Source organism: Carcharodon carcharias, chromosome 7, assembly GCF_017639515.1.
Source record: "Carcharodon carcharias isolate sCarCar2 chromosome 7, sCarCar2.pri, whole genome shotgun sequence".
In the NCBI taxonomy this organism is placed as follows: Eukaryota; Metazoa; Chordata; class Chondrichthyes; order Lamniformes; family Lamnidae; genus Carcharodon; species Carcharodon carcharias.
Window position 1 is genome coordinate 174,900,137 of NC_054473.1, and position 21,653 is coordinate 174,921,789.

The following is a 21,653-nucleotide window of genomic DNA, read 5'->3' on the forward strand; positions in this document are numbered from 1 at the left end:
ATTCGTGGAAAACAGCTACTGAGTATTGTTAGTGTTGGCATCTTGCAGTTTTTGTGGTTACGGATCTCGTTCGAAAGAGTGAGGAGAGGGAAAGTGCAAGGCCCATGTTAAACACCATGCATCTGAAGCTGAACGGAGATATTTGAGGCAGTTCCTGGAAGACGTTCACTAGAAGTGCCTGAAGCTACCTTCAGTCCAAATGCACAAGCCACATAGATGATGAAGTCAGTTTCAATCTTCCCACCAGCAGGGGGCAGTGTTACCTCAACTGTGGACTGCTGACCCTGTGAAATTAAATACAGGAGAGAAATGAGTACATCAGCACCAAATGCAGTCTTCCCACACCATTCTCTGCACAACTGGGGCTTGAACAATGTTTAAGCCTTCCTGACAATGTTGAGCTCAAATGACATAATACAGTCCACCTGAATTTTAAGGTTTGCGCAAGAAACATGATTGTAACAAAGGCCTTGCCCTATTGAAAAGCAGTTTGATGAAATCGTCCCCTCATCCATTTGCTTCCATCAATTTATCTGTAAATATATTTTGATTCAAAGGATTTGAGGATTTGTGACATAATCAGGGGAGTTGCTTAGTAAAGCAGGTGAGCCCAGTATTGTGAAGGAGTAGAATTAACATCAATGGGGCCAAAGTAAACTCCTCCAAATTTGCAACCTTCCAACACTTCTGTGCTCCTTACATCCCTGATTTTCATCACCGGCCGTACCTTCAGCTGCCTAAGTCCTAAATTTTGGAATTCCCTCCTTAAACCCCTATCTGCCTCTCTAGCTTATTTAACTTTGGAAAAGTTTTGGTTACCTGCCCTAATATCTCCTTATGTGGCTCAGTGTCAAACTTTTGTTTGATAATGTTCCTGTGAAGCATCCTGAGCTGTCTCACTATGTTAAAGGCGCTACATAAATGCAAGCTGTCGTTGTAGGGTCATCATCCTCCCTGGTAGGAGATGATGTGATTAAGCCTTGAGGACACAACCTGGAGAAAGGGCATGTGGAATAATACATTTACAGTTAGCAGGGACTGGTAAAGTTTCACGACACTACAGCTGTCACCTGGCAGGAGCAACATCTTTCACAGAACTGCGCACTGCCAGATCTTCTGTCAATTATTTTCAATGGACTTCAGGGTTGGGTAGGTCTCCTGCCTTCTGTGTCAGAAGGTTGCAGGCTGAAGTCCAACTCTAAGGACAGGAGCACAAAACCTAGGCTGACACTCCAATGTCAGTACTGAGGCAATGTTCCACGGTCAGATGCAACGATAAACTGAGGTGGCATCTACTCTGTCAGGTGGATTCAAAAGATTCCATGGCATTAGTTTGAAGAAGAGCAGGGCGGGGTTGGGGGGGTGGGCACAGACGGGTGCGGGGTGGTGGAGTTCTGCCCCATGTCCTGGCTAATAAATATCCCACATCCAACAGCACCATCTGATTATCTGATTGTTGTTTGTGGCTTCTCGCTGAATAAACATTAGACATTATGACAGTGGCTACACTTCTCAAAGTACTTCTTTGACATTAAAACACTTCCGAAAAGTCCTGAGGTGGTGAAAGGTGCTATATAAATGCAAGTCTTTCCTTCTGTGACATGCACCTCCCTTGGACGTTTGGGGGCTGGACAGTAATAAGCAGTTACCCCTACCTTGTACACAACGAGCCAATAAACACCCGTCCCAAATGTGACGAGGAAAAAGGTGTTCGACAGGGCACCAGCAAAGTAGGCAAAATACTTCACAATCGTCTGTGTAAAATGAAAGGATACAGTGAGGAACAAAATACAACAATACTACATCAAAATTAGAGGACAGAGGAGTGGTAAAAATGGATTTTCTTATGTGGATAAAGGTTATAATATACAATGTCAAGGATTTGACCTATAACCAGGCACTGTCTCGGTATATATGGGACAGTTTAGCTAGAGAACCAATTTCTTCTTGCAGTTCCTGATGACACACCTGAACTCTGACCTCAGGAGATGCCCACCCAGTGAGCAGTTGTGATGCTCTTACATCACCGCTCACTCTCTACATTTACAACCCATCTGGCTGAGTCAGATTGTCAAATTAGTGCTGAACTTTAGCACCATCCTACTCTGGGTGACTGTCCCCAGACAGCAAGTCACATTTATAGACGTAAGCAAACAGCTTAACTTAGACTGTGAGTAAAGGACTAAAGGGCAAGAGCACATTGACATTAATGAGCAAGGCGAAAGATTATAAGATACTTTTCTTCCATGCGGATGAAAGCAATAGACCTTTGACTGATAGTTAATGTTATGCAAATTAGCATCTTTAAGAACAGTTGAGATAATATTCAGTTACAAATGGGATTGAGCGATACAAGTGCAGGCAAGAATGATCAAATATTCGGTTGAAAACAACAGGTATACAACGTGTAAAGTATGCACAATGTACATATAGACTGCACTATAGGGCAGCACTGGTTGGAAAGTCTTCAGCCCAAAGCTACTGATTTTCTCTTCATTTAAATTCATGGATAAAAAATTATAAGGGGAGATAGTGGTAATGCCACTGAACTAGTAAGCCAGAGTTCCAGGCTAATGCTCTGGAGACATGGGTTCAAATCCTACCACAGCAGCTGGTGGAATTTGAATTCTGTTAATAAATCCAGAATTGAAAGCTAGTCTCAGTAATGGTGACCATGAAACTATCCTCAATTGTCGTGAAAATCCACCTGGTTCACTAATGTCCTTTAGGGAAGGCAACCTCAATAACCTTAATATTAGCCTGGATAAAATAAGTGTGAGAAGGTATTAAAAGGGTGCAGGATTCTTAAACATGCACTCAGGAGAACTTTATTGCCAGCAGGTAACAAACCCCAACAAGAGGAGGGGCAGTTCTGAATTTAGTTTCAAGAAATGAAGCAGGTCAAGTGGAAGGGGTAGCAGTGGGGGAGCATTGTGGTGCTAGTGATCATAATACAGTTCGATTTAGAGCAGCTATGGAAAAGGACAAAAATGGACCATGTAAAAACTTTAAATTGGGGAAAAGCCAATTCCAAGCTGAAATGTGATTTGCAAAAGTGGACTGGTAATAGCCAATTGAAGGTAAATAAGTGTCAGAACAGTGGGAGGCAGTCAAGGAGGAGGTATGAGGGTTCAGAACAAATGTATTTCCACAACAAAGTGTGGGACTCACAAATCTAGACACCCAAATGATACGATACTAAGAAGTGTAGAGGAATAGAGGGACACTGGAGCTTGGACCTAAGCCCAATGGAGTTTAGAAGAATGAGGGATGATCTTATTGAAACATTTAATATCCTGAGGGGATTTGATAGGGTAGATACCGGAAGGATGTTTCCACTTGTGGCAGAGACTAGAACCAGGGGACACAGTTTAAGAATAAGGGGTCTACTGTTTAAGACAGAGATGAGGAGAAATTCTTTCTCTCAAAGGGTTGTTAGTATGTGGAATTCTCTTCCTCAGAAAGCAGTACAGGCTGAGTCATTGAATTTATTCAAGGCAGATTAGACAGATTTTTGATAGACAAGAAAGTCAAGGGCTGTGGGGGAGTATACGGGCAAGTAGAGTCTAGATCAGCCATGATAAAAGCAAAATACTGCGGATGCTGGAAATCTAGAACCAAAACGAAAATTCCTGGAAAAACTCAGCAGGTCTGACAGCATCTGCGGAGAGGAACACAGTTAACGTTTCGAGTCCGTATGACCCTTCATCAGAACAAAGAAATATAGAAACAAGATGAAATATAAGCAGGTAGAGGGGGGTGAGCTCTACCTGTCCCACCCCCCTCTAGCAGCTTATATTTCATCTCATTTCAATGTTTCTTAGTTCTAATGAAGAGTCATATGGACTCGAAACGTCAACTGTATCCCTCTCCGCAGATGCTGTCAGACCTGCTGAGTTTTTCCAGGTATTTTTGTTTTTGTTCTAGGTCAGCCATGATCTTATTGAACAGCGGAGCTAGATTGAAGGGCTGAATGGCCCACTATTACTCCTAAGTCCTATGTTCCTATGCATGTCCACAGGTTCCTAAAGGTAGCAGAACAGGTAAATAAGATGGTTAAGATGGCATACAGTACACTTTCCTTGGAAGTGGATTATAAGATTATAAGAGTAGGGGGATTATGCTTGAACTGCATAAAGTGCTAGTGAGGCCACAGCTGGAGTACTGCCTACAGTTTTGATCACCATATTGCAGGAAGGATGGGATTGCACTAGAGAAAGCACAGAGGAGATTTATGAGGATGTTACCAGGAGTGAAAAATTCAGCTATAAGGAAAGATTAGATAAGGCTGGGGTTATTCTCTTTGAAACAGAGGAGGTTGAGGGGAGGTTTAATTGAGATGTATAAAATTATGAGGAGCTTTGATGGAGTGGATAGGAAGGACCCATTTCCCTTGGCAGAGAGGTCAATAACCAGGGGGCACAGATTTAATATAACTGCCAGAAAGATGAGAGGGGAGGAATTGTCAAAGCTGGTGAGGATCTGGAACTCACTGCGTGAAAGGGAGGCAGAGGCAAAAACTCTCATTGTATTTGAAAAATACTTGGATATGTATTTGAAGTGCCATAATCTACAAGGTTATGAACCAAGAGCTGGAAAATGGATTAGGTTGAATGGTTTTTTTAATGTCTGGCACAGACACGATGGGCTAAATAGTCTCCTTCTGTGCTGTAAATTTTCTACATTCTTGTTTACAGGTATGGGGTAGACAATTAGCTATACGGGGTACAGTGTATGAACTGTCCACACCTGGTTTGGGGTGACTACTAGTTGTGCACAAATTGGCTCCCTCCTTCCCTACATTAAAATAGTAACCTTGATTCAAAAGTACTTCATTGGCTGTAAATCGCTTGGCTGCCTCCTGAGGTTGTGAAAGGCTCTGCATAAATACAATTCTTCTCTTTCTTTCTTCTACAACAACGAGCATTTATATAGCAGCTTTAACATAATTAAGGGCTCAAGGTCCTGTACAAGCATTATCAAACAAAATTGGACATCATGTCACATGACAAGACATTAGACCTGTGCTTACCACGACGTCTATAAATTCTAGTCCGCTCCTCCGTCTCCAGCTGCTCGTCTCCAGCATGGCAATGAAAACAGCCAGAGATCCAAGAACGCCCAGGGCTATCTACACAGTGAAATCAAATTCAGCTGGTCAGAGGTGACTAAGGGCACGTTCAATGAGTGTGTAGATTTATAGAATATCATTTTATGGAACATATAGTAGACCTGTAAGATAGTAAGCTTGAATAATATAATTCATATCAAACTGTCTCTTGGTTGTACAGGACTTGAATATTGCTGAAAAGAGAGACATGTTGTCGAAGCTTTATGGCTTGCACTCATCAGGACAAATGCAAGAGTGTTGGATTTCAAACAATCACAACAATTTATACTGTAGTAAAATAGAGTGCTGATTGGTTGGAAGTTTGACTCTAATTGGCCGGGCCGTTGCCAAGGAGAAAGCAATGGGGAACGATAGGCTCCCTATGCTTCTGGATAATTTGAAAAAGGCACAAAGCTTGAACATATTCCTTTTGTTGGCAGAGAACGGGTCCATGTAAATGAATGTATGTCATCCCTAGCAAGCATAAATGAGCCACATTATGAGCTTGACTGATTATCTTAATTTTTGTTTGACAAATTTGGTTTCTGTCACCTGTGAGAATTTGGTAAACTATATCATTATATCCACACACTAGATATCATCGACATTTGAAGAAAACATTTTCCACATGTTTAATGGATATAAAAACAGAAAGCCCTGGAACAACTCAGCATGTCTGGCAGCAGCTGCGGAGACAGAAACAATGGCCTAGATTTTGGCAATGACAGAGAGGCCAAAGATTGGAAGTCCGCCCCTCTTGGATAAGAGCAAGTGTTAATAGCAGAAAATTGACAGTTCTGTCTAGAAGCAAATACATGAAAACAAGATACAGTCTGGCACTTGGCCAAAAAAAAAAATCAAAATAGAGGACAGAGTTCATGGTCTAAAGAACAAAGGAAGATGGTTGTGATTGTTGGAGGTCAGTCATCTCAGCTCCAGGACATCACTGCAGGAGTTCCTCAGGGTGATGTCCTCGGCCCAACCATCTTCAGCTGCTTCACCAATGACCTTCCTTCCATCATAAGGTCAGAATTGGAATGTTGGCTGATGATTGCACAATGTTCAGCACCATTCACGACTCCTTAGATCCTGAAGCAGTCTATGTCCAAATGCAGCAAGACCTGGACAATATCCAGGTTTGGGCTGACAAATAGCAAGTAACATTAATGCCATACAGTGCCAGGCAATGACCATCTCCAACAAGAGAGAATCTAACCATTGCCACTTGATGTTCACTGGCATTACCATTGCTGAATCCCTCACTATCAACATCCTGGGGTTACCACTGACCAGAACCTGAACTGGACTAGCCATATAAATACTGTGGCTACAAGAGCAGGTCAGAGGCTAGGAATCGTGCGATGAGTAACTCACCTCCTGACTCCCCAAAGCCTGTCCACCATCTACAAGGCACAAGTCAGGAGTGTGATGGATACTCCCCACTTGCCTGGATGAGTGCAGCTCCCACAACACTCAAGAAGCTTGACACCGTCTAGGTCAAAGCAGCCCACTTAATTGGCACCACATCCACAAACATTCACTCACTCCACCACCAATGCACATTAGCAGCAGTGTGTACCATCTACAAGATGCAATGCAGGAATTCACCAAGGCTCCTCTGACAGCACCTTCCAAACCCACAGCTACTATCATCTAGAAGGACAAGGGCAGCAGATAGATGGGAACACCACCACCTGGAAGTTCCCCTCCAAGTCACTGCCCATCCTGACTTGGAAATATATTGCCGTTCCTTCAAAATCCTGGAACTCCCTTCCTAATAGCACTGTGGGTGTACCTACACTACATGGACTGCAGAGGTTCAAGGAGGCAGCTCACCACCACCTCTCTAAGGCAACTAGGAATGGGCAATAAATGCTGGCCCAGCCAACATCCCGCGAATGAGTAAAAAGGCGGTTGAACTTAATGTTGAGTCCAGGAGTCTGTAAAGTGCCTAATCGGTAGATGAGGTGTTGTTCCTCCAGCTTGTGTTGAGCTTCACTGAAACATTGCAGCAGGCAGAGAACAGAAATATCAATATGAGAGCAAAGTGGTGAATTAAAATGGAAGGCTGCTAGTGGATTAAGCAGCGGTGTTCCACAAAGTCGGCACCCAGCCTACGTTTGGTCTGCCCAATGTCAAGGTGACCGCATTGGGAGCAGTGAATACAGTGTGATAAATTGAAAGAAATACAAGTAAATCGATACTTCACCTGGAAGGAGTGTTTGGGGCCTTGGACAGTGAGGAGAAAGCAGGTGGAAGGGCAGGTATTGTACCTCCTGCAATTGCAAGGGAAGGTCCATAGGAAGGAGACAAGGAGTAGATCAGGGTATCACGGAGGGAACAGCTCCTTCCGAATGCTTAAAGGGGAGGGGAGGGGACGATGTGCTCTGAAGGAGAAACCAGAACAACTGATATCTGTACAGCGTCCTATAATGTAATAAAACATCCCACGACACTTCACATGAGCCTTATAAAACAAAGTAAGATACCAAGCCACATAAGGAGGTATTAGGTCAGATGACAAAAAACTTGGTCAACGAGGTAGGTTTTAAGAAGATAATTGAGGTAAAGAGGCAGGAAGGCCTAGGTAGGGCATTCCAGAGCTTAGAGCCAAGACAGCTGAATGCACAGCCACCAACGGTGAAGCGATTAAACTTTGGAGGTCAGAATTAGAGGAGCACAGTTATCTCAGAGGGAGGAGATTACAGAGATAGGGAGGCGACAAGACACAGAGGGGTTTGAAAACAAGGATGAGAATTTTAAAAACAGCGAAAAAGAGACATACAGCTGAAAGCTTGTACCCTGGGATGTCGTAACCAAGTTTAAACCACTCATGGAGAGATAATAAAACAATAAAGAGTCCTCCCCGTGATTAGGAATGGGACAGGCCTTCCTATCCATCACACAAATGTTCACTGGCGGTGTGATTGGTTGGGCTGTAAATAGCCTCCCGGCATTGTGTGTTGATACTCGTTGTCGAAACTCAACACGGGATAGGGACAGAGGGTAACCCATTCCACAGCAAGGAGTCAGCATGCTCAGCAGAAATAGGTCAGAAAAGAAAAATCGGTGGGGAAGGAAAGAGGAAAAGGATTCTTAATGACGACACATCACCAACTGATGGCCAAATGGCCCTTCCCATTCCTGCCGCAGGGGTGGATTTTAACTCAGGAGCTGGTTTTTGGCGGATGAACCACTCCATGGGGTTGGTATCCCACCTGCAACCACGCACAGGACAAGAGTGATGCTTGGGAAGAGGACCAGGCAAGTGGTGAAGCTGTGGGGTGGATGGGGTTTGGGGCAGGGTGGGGGGGGGTGTGGCTGTTGGGGGGTGTCGGAAAGTCAGTCCAGGCCAAGGGGAAGCCTTGTGTGAGGATTAGAAGAGCACACCAGTTCCTCTTGGCCCCATGAAGGAAAGTTCTAGACTTACCTGGAGGGCCTCTTCCATACTGAGGACAACTTGCAGACCCTGCAGGAAAGCAGGACTAGGCTCTCCACCCAGGCACTGGTTAAAACTCTATTGGGATCCTTTTGATGTAACCAGATACTGATTTTAATAAATTTATGATGCATGCTGCTTGCTATAGATGGCAGCTTCATCTGCCTGGGAAACCCACACAGGTTATTTTGGAAAAGGTGTAGGATCTGAGCTGGTCAGTAAACCTGGTCATTTTTAACTATCCCATTCCACTGGGCAGAAAGGGTTAACTAAGATCAACCACTGACCATAACAACAACAATTTAATTTATACAGCTCTTCTAACAGCGTAGAACATCCCAAGGCCCTTGAATGGAGCAAAATATTAGAGGTTTGACGAAGAGCATCAAAGGAACAAAACCACAGTCACAATGATGCTTGTTTACAGGAGAAATAAAGACAGTGACAGAATCTGAAACAGATAACTCCGAGAGACATTTGGCACAGGTTCAAGGCTGCAACATAAGCCTCCAATCTGAATGTCTGTTTACTGTCCTTACCCAAACCCCTAACTGCCTTGTAACACTCTCAGACATTATTTACTCTCCAGGTTAACCATTAACCTTTTGTTGAATTGACCAGTTCCTCACCCACTTTACTGTTTTTAATCTGTTGGTTTTGTCAAGATCTTTATACTAAAACTTGTGACCAAGGGCTTTAGGTGAAGGAGGTTGGACCTTGGTCGGGTTACACGTTGTCGTGGGATATGAGTCAGGGTAGATTGTCACGGAGAAGCCTCACTAAATTTATCCAAGTTTTAAAAACAAACAGATAAGAAAGAGCATTATGTACAAGAATCCAACTCTAGCACCTAGATTGCACATCCACAGGAGTCACTTACTACCCCAGGGAAGTTGCATGGCGTGCATGAACTTTTATTTACAAATGTACAAAGTCATTCCACTTCAACGCAAATTTCTATCAGTATTTCTGGTGATGTCCCTAATTTCCTTATATATATAAAACAAGCCCTGGAATTGTGGTTGAATTGCTGGTTTCTGAGTCGATCACTTGATTAACAATGTCCAATGCAAATGGTGATCATGTTAAAAAGGGCTCTCCAGAGCAGAGTTTATACATTAGTGATATTACACTTAATGCAGTCACGTGTCTATCCAGCCAGAATGCCTATTGGCAATACTGTGCCAGCAAATGAGTTTATGGTAGGAGGCACTTACAACAAAGTCGATTTACTCAGCAGAGTCTATTTAAATGTCATACATCAAGCACTCCACAAAGTCTATTTAAAAATAGTCTCTACAAACTACAGCAAACAGAACTCATGACCAAAACTGCAGGAACATCTCTCAGTAAACGCAGGGTAATTTCTCCAGCACATTGCAGTGAGTGGTGGATAATAACTCAATGCAAATTACGTGCAAAATCAATCCCAGTCACTTACAGCAGCGTGGGCTCCAGGGGTGATTGGCGGGAAGAATTACCCAATCATCTACTTTCTAACTGGGAATTGTCACTATATGCAGGCCTTTCTGTCTGGGTTAACTCCTCCATTAAACCAGTGGCCAGAGCTGAGTGTCTGTCCAGGAATGTTGCGAACACTAATTTCTATGTCTAGCTGTTCTTTCTCTCTGGTTACCCACTGATGCTAGAGGTGGACACTGAAGGATAGAACGGTTGAGGTGAAGTGCCAATCAATCAAAGAGCATCAATCAGCAGGAGTGCAGATCAGTCTCGTGTATTGTATGCATTTACTGCACAGATTCACCTTATTCACCGTTATGAGTTTTTTCAGTCTTTTTTGTCACTATCAATATTTTTTTTTACTGTCAATCATTTGCTGGCAACATTTCATTATTAAACTTTACCGGCTAGTTCTAAGCAAAACAACAGCAATTCAGGACTGAGGAGGCAAGGAATGTATGGATCAGAAATAAGGAAAACTTAATAACAGTGAAAAATTAATAAGGAGATATAAACAATACCCAGCCCTGGAATAACCAAAATCAATTACAATTTAATAAAAAAAGGTGAACCAATTAAATCATTCCAATTGAATCACTCAGGATATACCCCGACACCCTTGCAAAATTCCCTATGCTTCCAGAACCCGGACTCCGCTCTCCAGTTACCTCAGATCCCAGGCTGTACTCATACTCCCAAACAGCAAGGTGCTTTTATATAGCACCTCTAGAGTAGTAAACATCCCAAGGCACTTCATGGGAGTGGTTAACAAACCAACTATGACATCAAGCCACATAAGGAAACGTTAGGGCAGGTGAACAAAGGCTTGGACAATGAGGTACCATAGATCGTGTAATATAGTCGATCTTAGCAGCTTCAAAAAATCCTTCCAAAATCGGGGATCGACTTATCCGCCGAGTACAAGACATGCCAGGCCGAGCAGCAAAAAGGAAATGTTAATACTCAAGACTCTTCTCCATTGGAAGGCACTGAAAAACTGTACACCAGTTGTGTGGGAAGGGGCAAAGCCGAACTCTACCGTTTTTGGGGAGGAGGAATATTTTCAATATTGCATTTGATAAATCCAGTTTATTCTGGTGCCTTGTAATAGATATTTGTGCTAAAGGAAAAGAAAAATTGATTTTTAAATTTTTGTTCATGGGATGTGGGTGTCTCTGGCTAGGCCAGCATTTATTGCCCATCCCTAATTGCCCTTGTTCAAAGGGCATTTAAGAGTCAGCCACATTACTGTGGGCCCGGAGTCACATGTAGGCCTTCCCTAAAGGACATTAGTGAATCAGATGGGCTTTTACTACAATTGGCAATGATTTCATAGTCATCATCAGGCTTTTAATTCTGGATTTTTATTGAATTCAATTTTCACCATCTGCCATGGCGGGATTTGAACCTGGGTCCCCAGATCTTTACCCTGGGTCCCTGGATTAATGGTGACAACACCACGATCCCACTGCCTCCCCGACTTTCCGCCCAACTAACTGCGCCCAGCAAATGAAACGAGAGATGCATGAACATATACTAAATTCTATTGCAAAAACTCGAGCCACTTTCTCCCTCTCTATAATATTCTACCAATTGAGAAACAAATTGAAAAAAAACACTTTTTCCCTAATCCCCCCTCCGCACACCCCTCCCCCACCCCCCCATCCCACAGGGCCATCTGTCACTTGTTTCTATATTGTGCTTTCACAGAGCACTGACCTTTATTCTGCTATTAACACCTTCTGCTATCTTATCTTTATGCCACTATCAACACCTTCTTTACTCTTTACCACTACCGTTAGCACTCCCTTTGTCTTGTGTCTATGACACCTTTGTCACTCTCCTTAGCTGTCACCTATCTCTGACCTTCTATCTTGCTCCACCTGCACCACCCCCTCCTAAACAACATAAAATCCAACACATCACATTTGTACTTTAGCCCTGAGAAAGAGTCATATGGAGTTGGAACATTAACTCTCTTTCTCTCTGCACAGATGCTGCCAGACCTGCTGAATTTTACCAGCATTTGTGTTCTTATTAACACATGGGACTGTTGATCTGCATTTGGCTAATTGATACACATGTAACTCAATAAAAATTCATATTTGTGTTTTCAAATCATTCAAAATAGTGCAAAGTTAACATAAAAGCTATTTGTTTATTAATGAGACTCAAAGTTTCTTTTAGGGCATACATCCAACTCTGATACCTTTAAAACAAAAACAGAAATACCTGGAAAAACTCAGGGATCCCTCTGGGACACCCTGGTCCACTCTTCCATCACCCCCTACTCCTCAACCCCCACCAACGGCACCTCCCCATGCAAACGCAAAATATGCAACACCTGCCCCTTCACTTCCTCTCTCCTCACCGTCCAAGGGCCCAAACACTCCTTTCAAGTGAAGCAGCATTTCACTTGCACTTCCCTCAATTTAGTCTACTGCATTTGCTGCTCCCAATGCAGTTTCCTCTACTTTGGAGAGACCAAACGCAGACTGGGTGACCGCTTTGCAGAACACCTTCGGTCTGTCTGCAAGCATGACCCCGACCTCCCTGTCGCTTGCCATTTTAACACTCCACCCTGCTCTCTTGCCCACATGTCTGTCCTTGGCTTGCTGCATTGTTCCAGTGAAGCTCAACGCAAACTGGAGGAACAGCAACTCATCTTCCGACTAGGCACTTTACAGCCTTCCGGACTGAATATTGAGTTCAACAACTTTAGACCTTGAACTCCCTCCTCCATCCCCACCCCCTTTCCGTTTCTTCCCCCTCCCTTTTGTTTTTTCCAATAATTTATACAGATTTTTCTTTTCCCACCTATTTCCATTATTTTTAAACGTATTCCACCCATGGTTTATTTCACCCCACCCCCGCTAGAGCTGCCTTGCTTGTCCTGCCCTCCACTCTTATTAGCACATTCTTTTAGATAATATCACCACCTTCAACACCTCTTTGTTCTTTTGTCTGTGACATCTTTTGGTTATCTCCTCCTATCACTGCTTGCTTGTCCCAACAACACCAGCCCCCTTAAACCAGCTTATATTTCACCCCTTTCCTATTTCTACTTAGTTCTGTTGAAGGGTCATGAGGAGTCGAAAGGTCAACTCTTTTCTTCTCCGCTGATGCTGTCAGACCTGCTGAGTTTTTCCAGGTATTTCTGTTTTTGTTTTGGATTTCCAGCATCCGCAGTTTTTTGTTTTTATCTCCGATACCTTTAACATGTTTTTACTGTTGCCAGTGTCCCTGCCTCACATTTCAGTAAATAACAAGCTCCCTGCAAAACTATTGCAGGTTACAGCAATCCCCAGAGCGAATGTAATAGAATGTACACATGCCACCCATGGAGCTATGACCACTGGATAAGACTATAAGACCATAAGACATAGGAGCAGAAATTAGGCCAATCGGCCCATTGAGTTTGCTCTGCCATTCAATCATGGCTGTTAAGTTTCTCAATCCTATTCTCCCGCCTTCTCCCCGTAACCTTTGATCCCCTTACCAATCAAGAACCTATCTATCTCGGTCTTAAATACACTCAATGACCTGGCCTCCACAGCCTTCTGTGGCAATGAATTCCGTAGATTCACCACTCTCTGGCTGAAGAAGTTTCTCCTCATCTCTGTTCTAAAAGGTCTTCCCTTTACTCTGAGGCTGTGCCCTCAGGTCCTAGTCTCTCCTACTAATTGAAACATCTTCCCCACGTCCACTCTATCCAGGCCTCTCAGTATTCTGTAAGTTTCAATCAAATCTCCCCTCATCCTTTTAAACTCCATCGAGTACAGACCCAGAGTCCTCAAACGTTCCTCATATGTTTAGCCTTTCATTCCTGGGATTGTTCTCGTGAACCTCCTCTGGACCCTCTCTAGGGCCAGCACATCATTCCTGAGATACGGGGCCCAAAATTGCTCACAATATTCTAAATGTGGTCTTACCAGACCCTTATGAAGCCTCAGCAGCATATCCATGCTTTTATATTCTAGTCCTCTCGAAATAAATGCCAACATTGCATTTGCCTTCCTAACTACCAACTCAACCTGCAAGTTAACCTGGACTAGAACTCCCAAGTCCCTTTGCACTCCAGATTTCTGAATTCTCTCCCCATTTAGAAAATAGTCTATGCCTCTATTCTTCCTACCAAAGTGCATGACCTCACACTTCCCCACGTTGTATTCCATCTGCCACTTCTTTGCCCATTCTCCTAACCTGTCCAAATCCTTCTGCAGCCTCCCCGTCTCCTCAATACTACCTGTCCCTCCACCTATCTTTGTATCATCTGCAAACTTAGCCAGGATGCCCTCAGTTCCTTCATCTAGATCATTAATGTATAAAGTGAAAAGTTGTGGTCCCAACACTGACCCCTGCGGAACTCCACTAGTCACCGGCTGCCATCCTGAGAAGGACCCCCTTATCCCCACTCTCTGCCTCCTGTCAGACAGCCAATCTTCTATCCATGCTTATACCTTGCCTCTAACACCATGGGCTCTTATCTTACTGAGCAGCTTCCTGTGCGGCACCTTGTCAAAGGCCTTCTGGAAGTCCGAGTAGATAACATCCATTGGCTCTCCTTTGTCTAACCTACTTGTTACCTCCTCAAAGAATTCTAACAGGTTTGTCAGGCATGACCTCCTCTTGATGAAACCATGCTGACTTTGCCCTATTTTACCATGCACTTCCAAGTATTCTGAAATCTCATCCTTAATAATGGACTCTAAAATCTTACCAACCACCGAGGTCAGGCTAATTGGCCTGTAATTTCCCGTCTTTTGCCTCACTCCCTTCTTAATCAGGGGGTTACATTAGCGATTTTCCAGTCCTCTGGGACCCTCCCTGACTCCAGTGATTCCTGAAAGATCACCACTAACATCTCCACCATCTCTTCAGCTATCTCCTTCAGAACTCTGGGGTGTAATCCATCTGGTCCAGGTGATTTATCCACCTTCAGACCTTTCAGTTTTCCTAGCACCTTCTCCTTGGTAATGGCCGCCATAATCACCTCTGCCCCCTGATTCTCTTGAACTTTGGGGATGTCACTCGTGTCTTCCACTGTGAAGACTGACGCAAAGTACCTATTCAGTTCCTCCACCATTTCTTTATTCCCCACTACTACTTCTCCAGCATCATTTTCCAGTGGCCCAATGTCCACTTTTGCCTCTCTCTTACCTTTTATAAATCTAAAAAAAACTCTTGCAATCTTCTTTTATATTACTGGCTAGTTTACCCTCATATTTAATTTTCTCCCTCCTTATTTCTTTTTTAGTTGTCCTGTCGGTCTTTGTAGGCTTCCCAATCCCCTGGTTCCCACTGCTCTTCACCGCATTGTATGCTTTCTCTTTAGCTTTTATGCTGTCCCTGACTTCCCTTGACAGCCATGGTTGCCTCGTCCTCCCTTTAGTATGCTTCTTCTTCCTCGGGATGAATTTTTGCTGTGTCTCCCAAATTACTCCCAGAAACTCCTGCCATTGGCTGTTCCACTGTCTTTCCTGCTAGGCTCATCTCCCAGTCAATTCTGGCCAGCTCCTCCCTCATGCCTCTGTCGTTGCCTTTATTCAACTGTAATACTGTTACATCTGATTCCAGCTTTTGTCTCTCAAATTGCAGGGTAAATTCTATCATATTATGGTTACTTCCTCCTAAGGGTTCCTTCACCTTAAGCTCCCTTATCAAATCTGCCTCATTACACATCATTAAATCTAGAATTGCCTGTTCCCTAGTGGGCTCCACCACAAGCTACTCCAAAAAGCCATCTCGTAGACACTCCACAAATTCCTTTTCTTGGGATCCACTACCAACCTGATTTTCCCAGTCTACCTGCATATTGAAATCCCCCATGATCACTGTAACCTCGGCTTTCTTACACACCTTTTCTATCTCCTGGTGTATCTTGTGCCCCACATCCTGACTACTGTTCGGAGGCCTGTACATAACTCCCATTATGGTTTTTTTACTTTTGCGGTTCCTCAACTCTACCCACACAGATTCTACATCATCTGACCCTACATCATTTCTTGCTATCGACTTAATTTCATTTCTTACTAACAAAGCAACCCCACCCCCTCTGCCAACCTGGCTATCTTTTCGATAGGATGTATATCCTTGGATATTTAGCTCCCAGTCCTGATCCCCTTGCAGCCATGTCTCCGTAATGCCCATATCATACCTACCAATTTCAATCTGCGCCACAAGCTCATTTACCTCATTTCGTATACTGCGTGCATTCAGATACAACACCTTCAGTCCTGTATTTCCCGTCCCCTTTCTCATTGTCGTCCCTTTATCTGATGTGCTTGAAGTTAGATTCCTAGCCTTTTCCAAACACTCTGTCCTATTTTGTGTTCTGGAGACTTTAATGGCCTCTTTCGGGCTCTCCTTTCTTTTCAGTTTTTTCATAATTTTCCATGAAGTTGAATCCACACCCCCCCCCCACACGCTAACCTGTTGCTTTGTTTCCCATTAATCATACTTCTTGGAGTTTTACCCTTCCCTCCTCCCCCCACTTTCTAGTTTAATGTCCTGTTGATAGTTTTACAGTTTACATAAAACGGCAAGAAAAATGTTAATAACCAAGACAAAAAAACTCAAGGACATTTTATTGTAAGTTCTCAACATGCTTTCAATCAATGATTTCTTCTAAAATTGTAAATCATCTTTTTTCATGTGATTATAAAGTTCAATGATGTTTCCTCAAGGTATGATTAAATTCTTACAGTAATACTGCATTTCAACTTTATTTTTAAAATGATGCTTTTGAAACTGGAATAATCCAGGTAGCCTGAGGAACTTTATTAACAGAAAAGGGCGGGGTGGGGGTTTTGTGGTGGTGGGGTGGGGACACTTATACGCTGAGTATAGCCCTAAACATGCATTTTGGCGCTGAAGAAATTGGGCTGCTTTATGTACCAGGTCAACCTATTCGCCATGATCTACAGTTGATTTTCAATAATGCCTTAAAGGAGGTGAAGAGGGTTAGAGAAGGAATTCCAGAGTTTAGTGCCAATGCAGCTAAAAAAGGCAAGTAAAATCCCAGGCTCCAAAACCTCTCTTGCCCAATGCTCCCAGGTCTCAAGTCCTGAGCGTTCAGAAAAGATAGGAAAGGGGAAAAGGGAGGAGGGGTGGAGTTTTTGATTAAGGAGAGTATTGCAGTACTGGAGAAAGAGGGTGTGTCAGAGGGTTCAAGGACAGAATCGCTTTGGCTAGAGATAAGGAATAAGAAAGGTGAAATTATATTGCTCGGTATAATATATAGACCATCAGCTAGTGGGAAGGATATAGAGGAACAAATCTGCAAGGAAATTACACACGAGGTGTAAACATCGTAGAGTAGTTATAATGGGGGACTTCAATTACCCATATAATAGACTGGGATAGTGATAGTGTAAGGGGCAGTGAGGGACAAGTGTTCCTAGATTGTGTTCAGGAGAATTTCCTACAGCAATATGTGTTCGGTCCAACAAGAAAGGAGGCACTGCTAGACCTGGTTCTTGGAAATGAGGTGGGCCAAGTAGATCAAGTGACAGTAGGGGAACATTTGAGGGACAGTGATCATTGTATCACAAGATATAGGATGATGGTGGAAAAGGTTATTGGTCAATCCAGAGTAAGAATAATCAACTGGCACAGAGCGGGCTTCAATAGGGTGAGAACGGAGCTGGGCTGGATAGACTGGAACCAAAGGTTGGCAGGAAAAACAGTAGCTGAACAATGGGCTACCTTCAAAGAGGAGATGGTTTGGGCACAGTCAAGGTATGTTCCCTCAAAAGGGAAGGGTAGGACAAACTAGTGACTAGTGTCAGGTAGCAAATACAATTGAGAACCACGCTAAATACAGAAGGTCCAGAAGGAATGTAAAAAAAGCAAATACGAGAAGCAAAGAGGGATTATGAAAAAAGACTGGCAGCTAACATGAAAGGAAATCCCAAAGCATTCTATAAGCACATCAATAGTAAATGGGTGGTAAAAGGAGGAGTAGGGCCGATTAGGGACCAAAAAAGGAATTTACACATAGAGGCAAGAGGCATGGCTGAGATGTTAAATGGATACTTTGCATCTGTCTTTACCGATAAGGTAGATGCTGCCCAGGCCATGGTGACAGGGGAGGAAACTCAGTCACTGGACGGGTTTAAAATTGATAAGGAGGCGGTATTGGATAAGCTGTCAGTACTTAAAGTTGATAAGGTACCGGGATTGGATGAGATGCATCCAAGAATATCGAAGGAAATAAGAGTGGAAATTGCAGAGGCACTGGCAATAATCTTTCAATGTTCTCTGGAGTCAAGGGAGGTGCCGGAGGACTGGAAAATTGTAAACATTACACTTTTGTTCAAAAAAGGCTGTAAAGATCTGCCCTAGATTTACAGACCGGTCAGTATCTCCTGTATATGCACATGTCAGAAATTCTTCTCCTTCCCAATCCTTACCACTCTGTTTATCTCAGTTTATAGAACCAGAGAAGGAATTAGGAGAATGTATGGAAAGAACAGAGGGATGTTATGATCGGGAATGTACCACCCTGAAATGTGATGGAATCAGACTCCATAGGAACTTTCAAAAAACTGCTGGACATGGAGGGGGGGGGGTGGCCGCGCAGTTTGTAAGGTTAAAAGGAAAAATGCTGGGGCATGTTTAAAGGTTCTTTCAAAGAGTCAGCACAGACATTAGGCACTGAATAGTCTCCCCCTTTTGCAGTCCTACAGACTCTCAGCACCCTTCAAAATACGGCTAGACCTTGAGACCCGCAGCCAAGCACTATCAGACCCCAGAGTCCCTTCTCCTAGGGCTTTAAAATCCAATGTCACCTAAAGTGCTAATAAATCAGAGCCCCTAATAACCCTCTTGTGGGATAACTTCTCTACTCTCCGACTCTCCATCCAGCATGGGTCTGCTAGTTAAAGAAAACTCAAAATAAATGGCATCTCTCAGCCAAAAGTATTATTTAATATTTGGCAAACGTTCCACAAAAGCTTTATGCAGGAACAATATGACTGAAAGGCAAAGAGATGATTATATGGGCTCAGGAGTTAACGCTGTCATGTTCTAATTATCCTTCAATAAGATTAATGGACAGAATCGGGTAAAAAAAAGTGCAGAGTTGTGGGTTTTATCACAGTACTTACATCGGTGTCTCTCTTGTGTACAGCATAGTTCATTTCATAACGCACAGCAAATGTTACCTGGAGGAGAAAGCAATAAATAAGCAGTGAGGGAATCTTTCACAATTCTGCCAGCTGCTACAGGTATGCTGGGTAACCAAGGCAACGCTCATTACAGAATCAATCCTTTCCTAGTGGCAACCTGCAAGCACACGCCACAGCTAAAGATATTATGCCTCAAGTATTTTCCAGGAGCATTCTTGGTTTATCAGAAGGTTATTCATCCCTTTTCAAATCACTTTGTTTATTGTATTATGACTTCATTGCAAAGATGAAAATTGGGCCAAATCAAGCCCCCAACTGCAAGTGCAGCACAGCTCTCTTCCCAATTTCACTCTGCAAAATTCAGCAGAAGCTTCATTATCCAGAGAGTGGTTAGAACTTGGAACTCACTACCACAAGGACTAGTTGAGGTAAATAGCATAGACACATTTAAGGGGAAGCTAGATAAATGGCAGAGGAGTTGGATAAATACTTTGCTTCAGTGTTCACGGTAGAAGACACTATTCCAATGCTAAGTAATCAAGGGGCAAAAGAGGGGGAGGAAATAAATACAATAACTATCACTGGAGAAGAAGTACTAGGGAAACAAATGGGGCTAAAGGCCGATAGGTCCCCTGGACCTGATGAATTGCATCCTAGGGTATTAAAGGAAGTAGCTAGAGAGATAGTGGATGCACTGGTAGTAATCTTCCGAGAATCCTTAGATTCTGGAAAAGTCCCAGGGGATTGGAAAACTGCCAACGTAACACCCTTATTCAAAAAGGGAGGGAGACAAAAAAACAGGTAACTATGGGTCAGATAGCTTAACATCTGTCATTGGGAAAATGTTAGAGTCTATTATAAAGGATGTAATAGCAGAGCATTTAGAATTACATAATATAATCAAGCAGAATCAGCATGGCTTCATGAAGGGGAAATTATGCCTGACAAATTTATTAGAATTCTTTGAGGACGTAATAAGCAGGATAGGTAGATAGAGGGGAATCAGTATACGTAATATAATTGGATTTCCAAATGATGTTCGATAAGGTACCGCACATGGGGCTACTTAATAAGATAAGAGCCCATGGTGTTGGGGGTAGTATAATAGCATGGATAGAGGTTTGGCTAACTAATAGAAGATAGAGAGTTGGGATAAAGGGGGTATTTTCAGGACGGCAACCTGTAACTAGAAGAGTACCACAGGGATCAGTGCTGGGGCCTCAATTATTTACAATATATATTGACTTAGATGAGGGAAGTGAATTTACTATCGCCAAGTTTGCGGATGATACAAAAGTAGGTGGAAAGGTAAGTGGTGAGGATGACACAAGGAGTCTACAAAGGGATATTGATAGGTTAAGTGAGTGGGCAAAAAAGTGGCAGATGGAATATAATGTGGGAAAATGTAAGTTATGCACTTTGCAGGAAGAATAGAGGAGCTGAATATTATTTAAATGGAGAAAGACTGAAGAAAGCTGTAGTACAGAGAGATTTGGGGGTCCTTGTGCATCAATCCCAAAAAGCTAACAAAGTTCAACAGGTAGTAAGGAAGGCAAATGAAATGTTGGCCTTTATTTCAAAGGGAACGGAGTATAAAAATAGAGAAGTCTTCATAAAACTATACAAGACACTAGTTAGACCACAACTAGAATAATGTGTACAGTTTTGGGTCCCCTTAACTAAGGAAAGACATACTGGCATTGGAGGCAGTCCAGAGGAAGTTCACTAGGTTGATCCCGGGTATGGAGGGATTTTCTTATGAGAAGAGGTTGAGTAGTTTGGGCCTGTACTCATTGGAGTTTAGAATGGGAGGCGACCTTTTTGAAACATATAGGGAAGAATTATCCCCCCATTTGCGGGGGGGGGGGGGGAAGTTCAGGAGCGGCCGCGCCTCTGATCTGCACCCCCAATCGGGGGGCATGCCACCATTTAACGTGGGCAGGCCTTAAGCGTGACGTCCGCCAGGAAGCGTTACGCGCTCCCTGTGCAGGCGGGGGTGGATTCCCTAAGCCGAGAGTGGACTCTTTCACGCATTCGCACGAAAGAGCGCACTGATCTCCTTGAGCCTCAGTGCCGCCTCAAGGAGATTGGTGCCGAATTCAAAAATGGGAAATATAGAAAAATAAAAATTCCCTGACATGTCCCCTCATGTGACACTGTCACATGAGTTGGGAAACGTCCATCACTTTCAATTAAACTTTTATTAAATTTTTAAAAACCTACATGAAACCTCATCCTCGTGGATGAGGTTTTCATGCTTTTTCTGAAGCCCGCTGGGGCTCCTGGCCTACCCGCCAACCCCAAGGTTGGATGGGCAGCTCCATTAACCACTTGAATTAGTTTTTAAATGGCATCAATTGGCCGTTGACGGGTCGGCGGGCACACAGCTGCACCCCCGCCGACCTGAAAATTGAAATGACGCGGGTGTGACGTCGGGAGTTCCGCCTGATGTCACCCTGCACCATTTTACACATTGACGAGCAGGCCACCCCCCCCACTCGCCAAACTCAAT

General features: G+C 43.4%; 1 protein-coding gene across 1 annotated transcript in view; it reads right to left on the minus strand.

Moving 5' to 3' along the window:
• The window catches only part of LOC121280186 (meckelin-like), a 115,202-nt gene that overhangs the window by 35,113 nt on the left and 58,436 nt on the right, over positions 1-21,653 (minus strand). The window contains exons 15-18 of the mRNA XM_041191917.1: positions 19,121-19,177; positions 5,033-5,131; positions 1,656-1,754; positions 189-284 (exon numbers count right to left, since the gene is read on the minus strand). Coding sequence (XP_041047851.1) covers positions 189-284; positions 1,656-1,754; positions 5,033-5,131; positions 19,121-19,177 — 351 coding nt within the window. The remainder of the gene's footprint in view (positions 1-188; positions 285-1,655; positions 1,755-5,032; positions 5,132-19,120; positions 19,178-21,653) is intronic.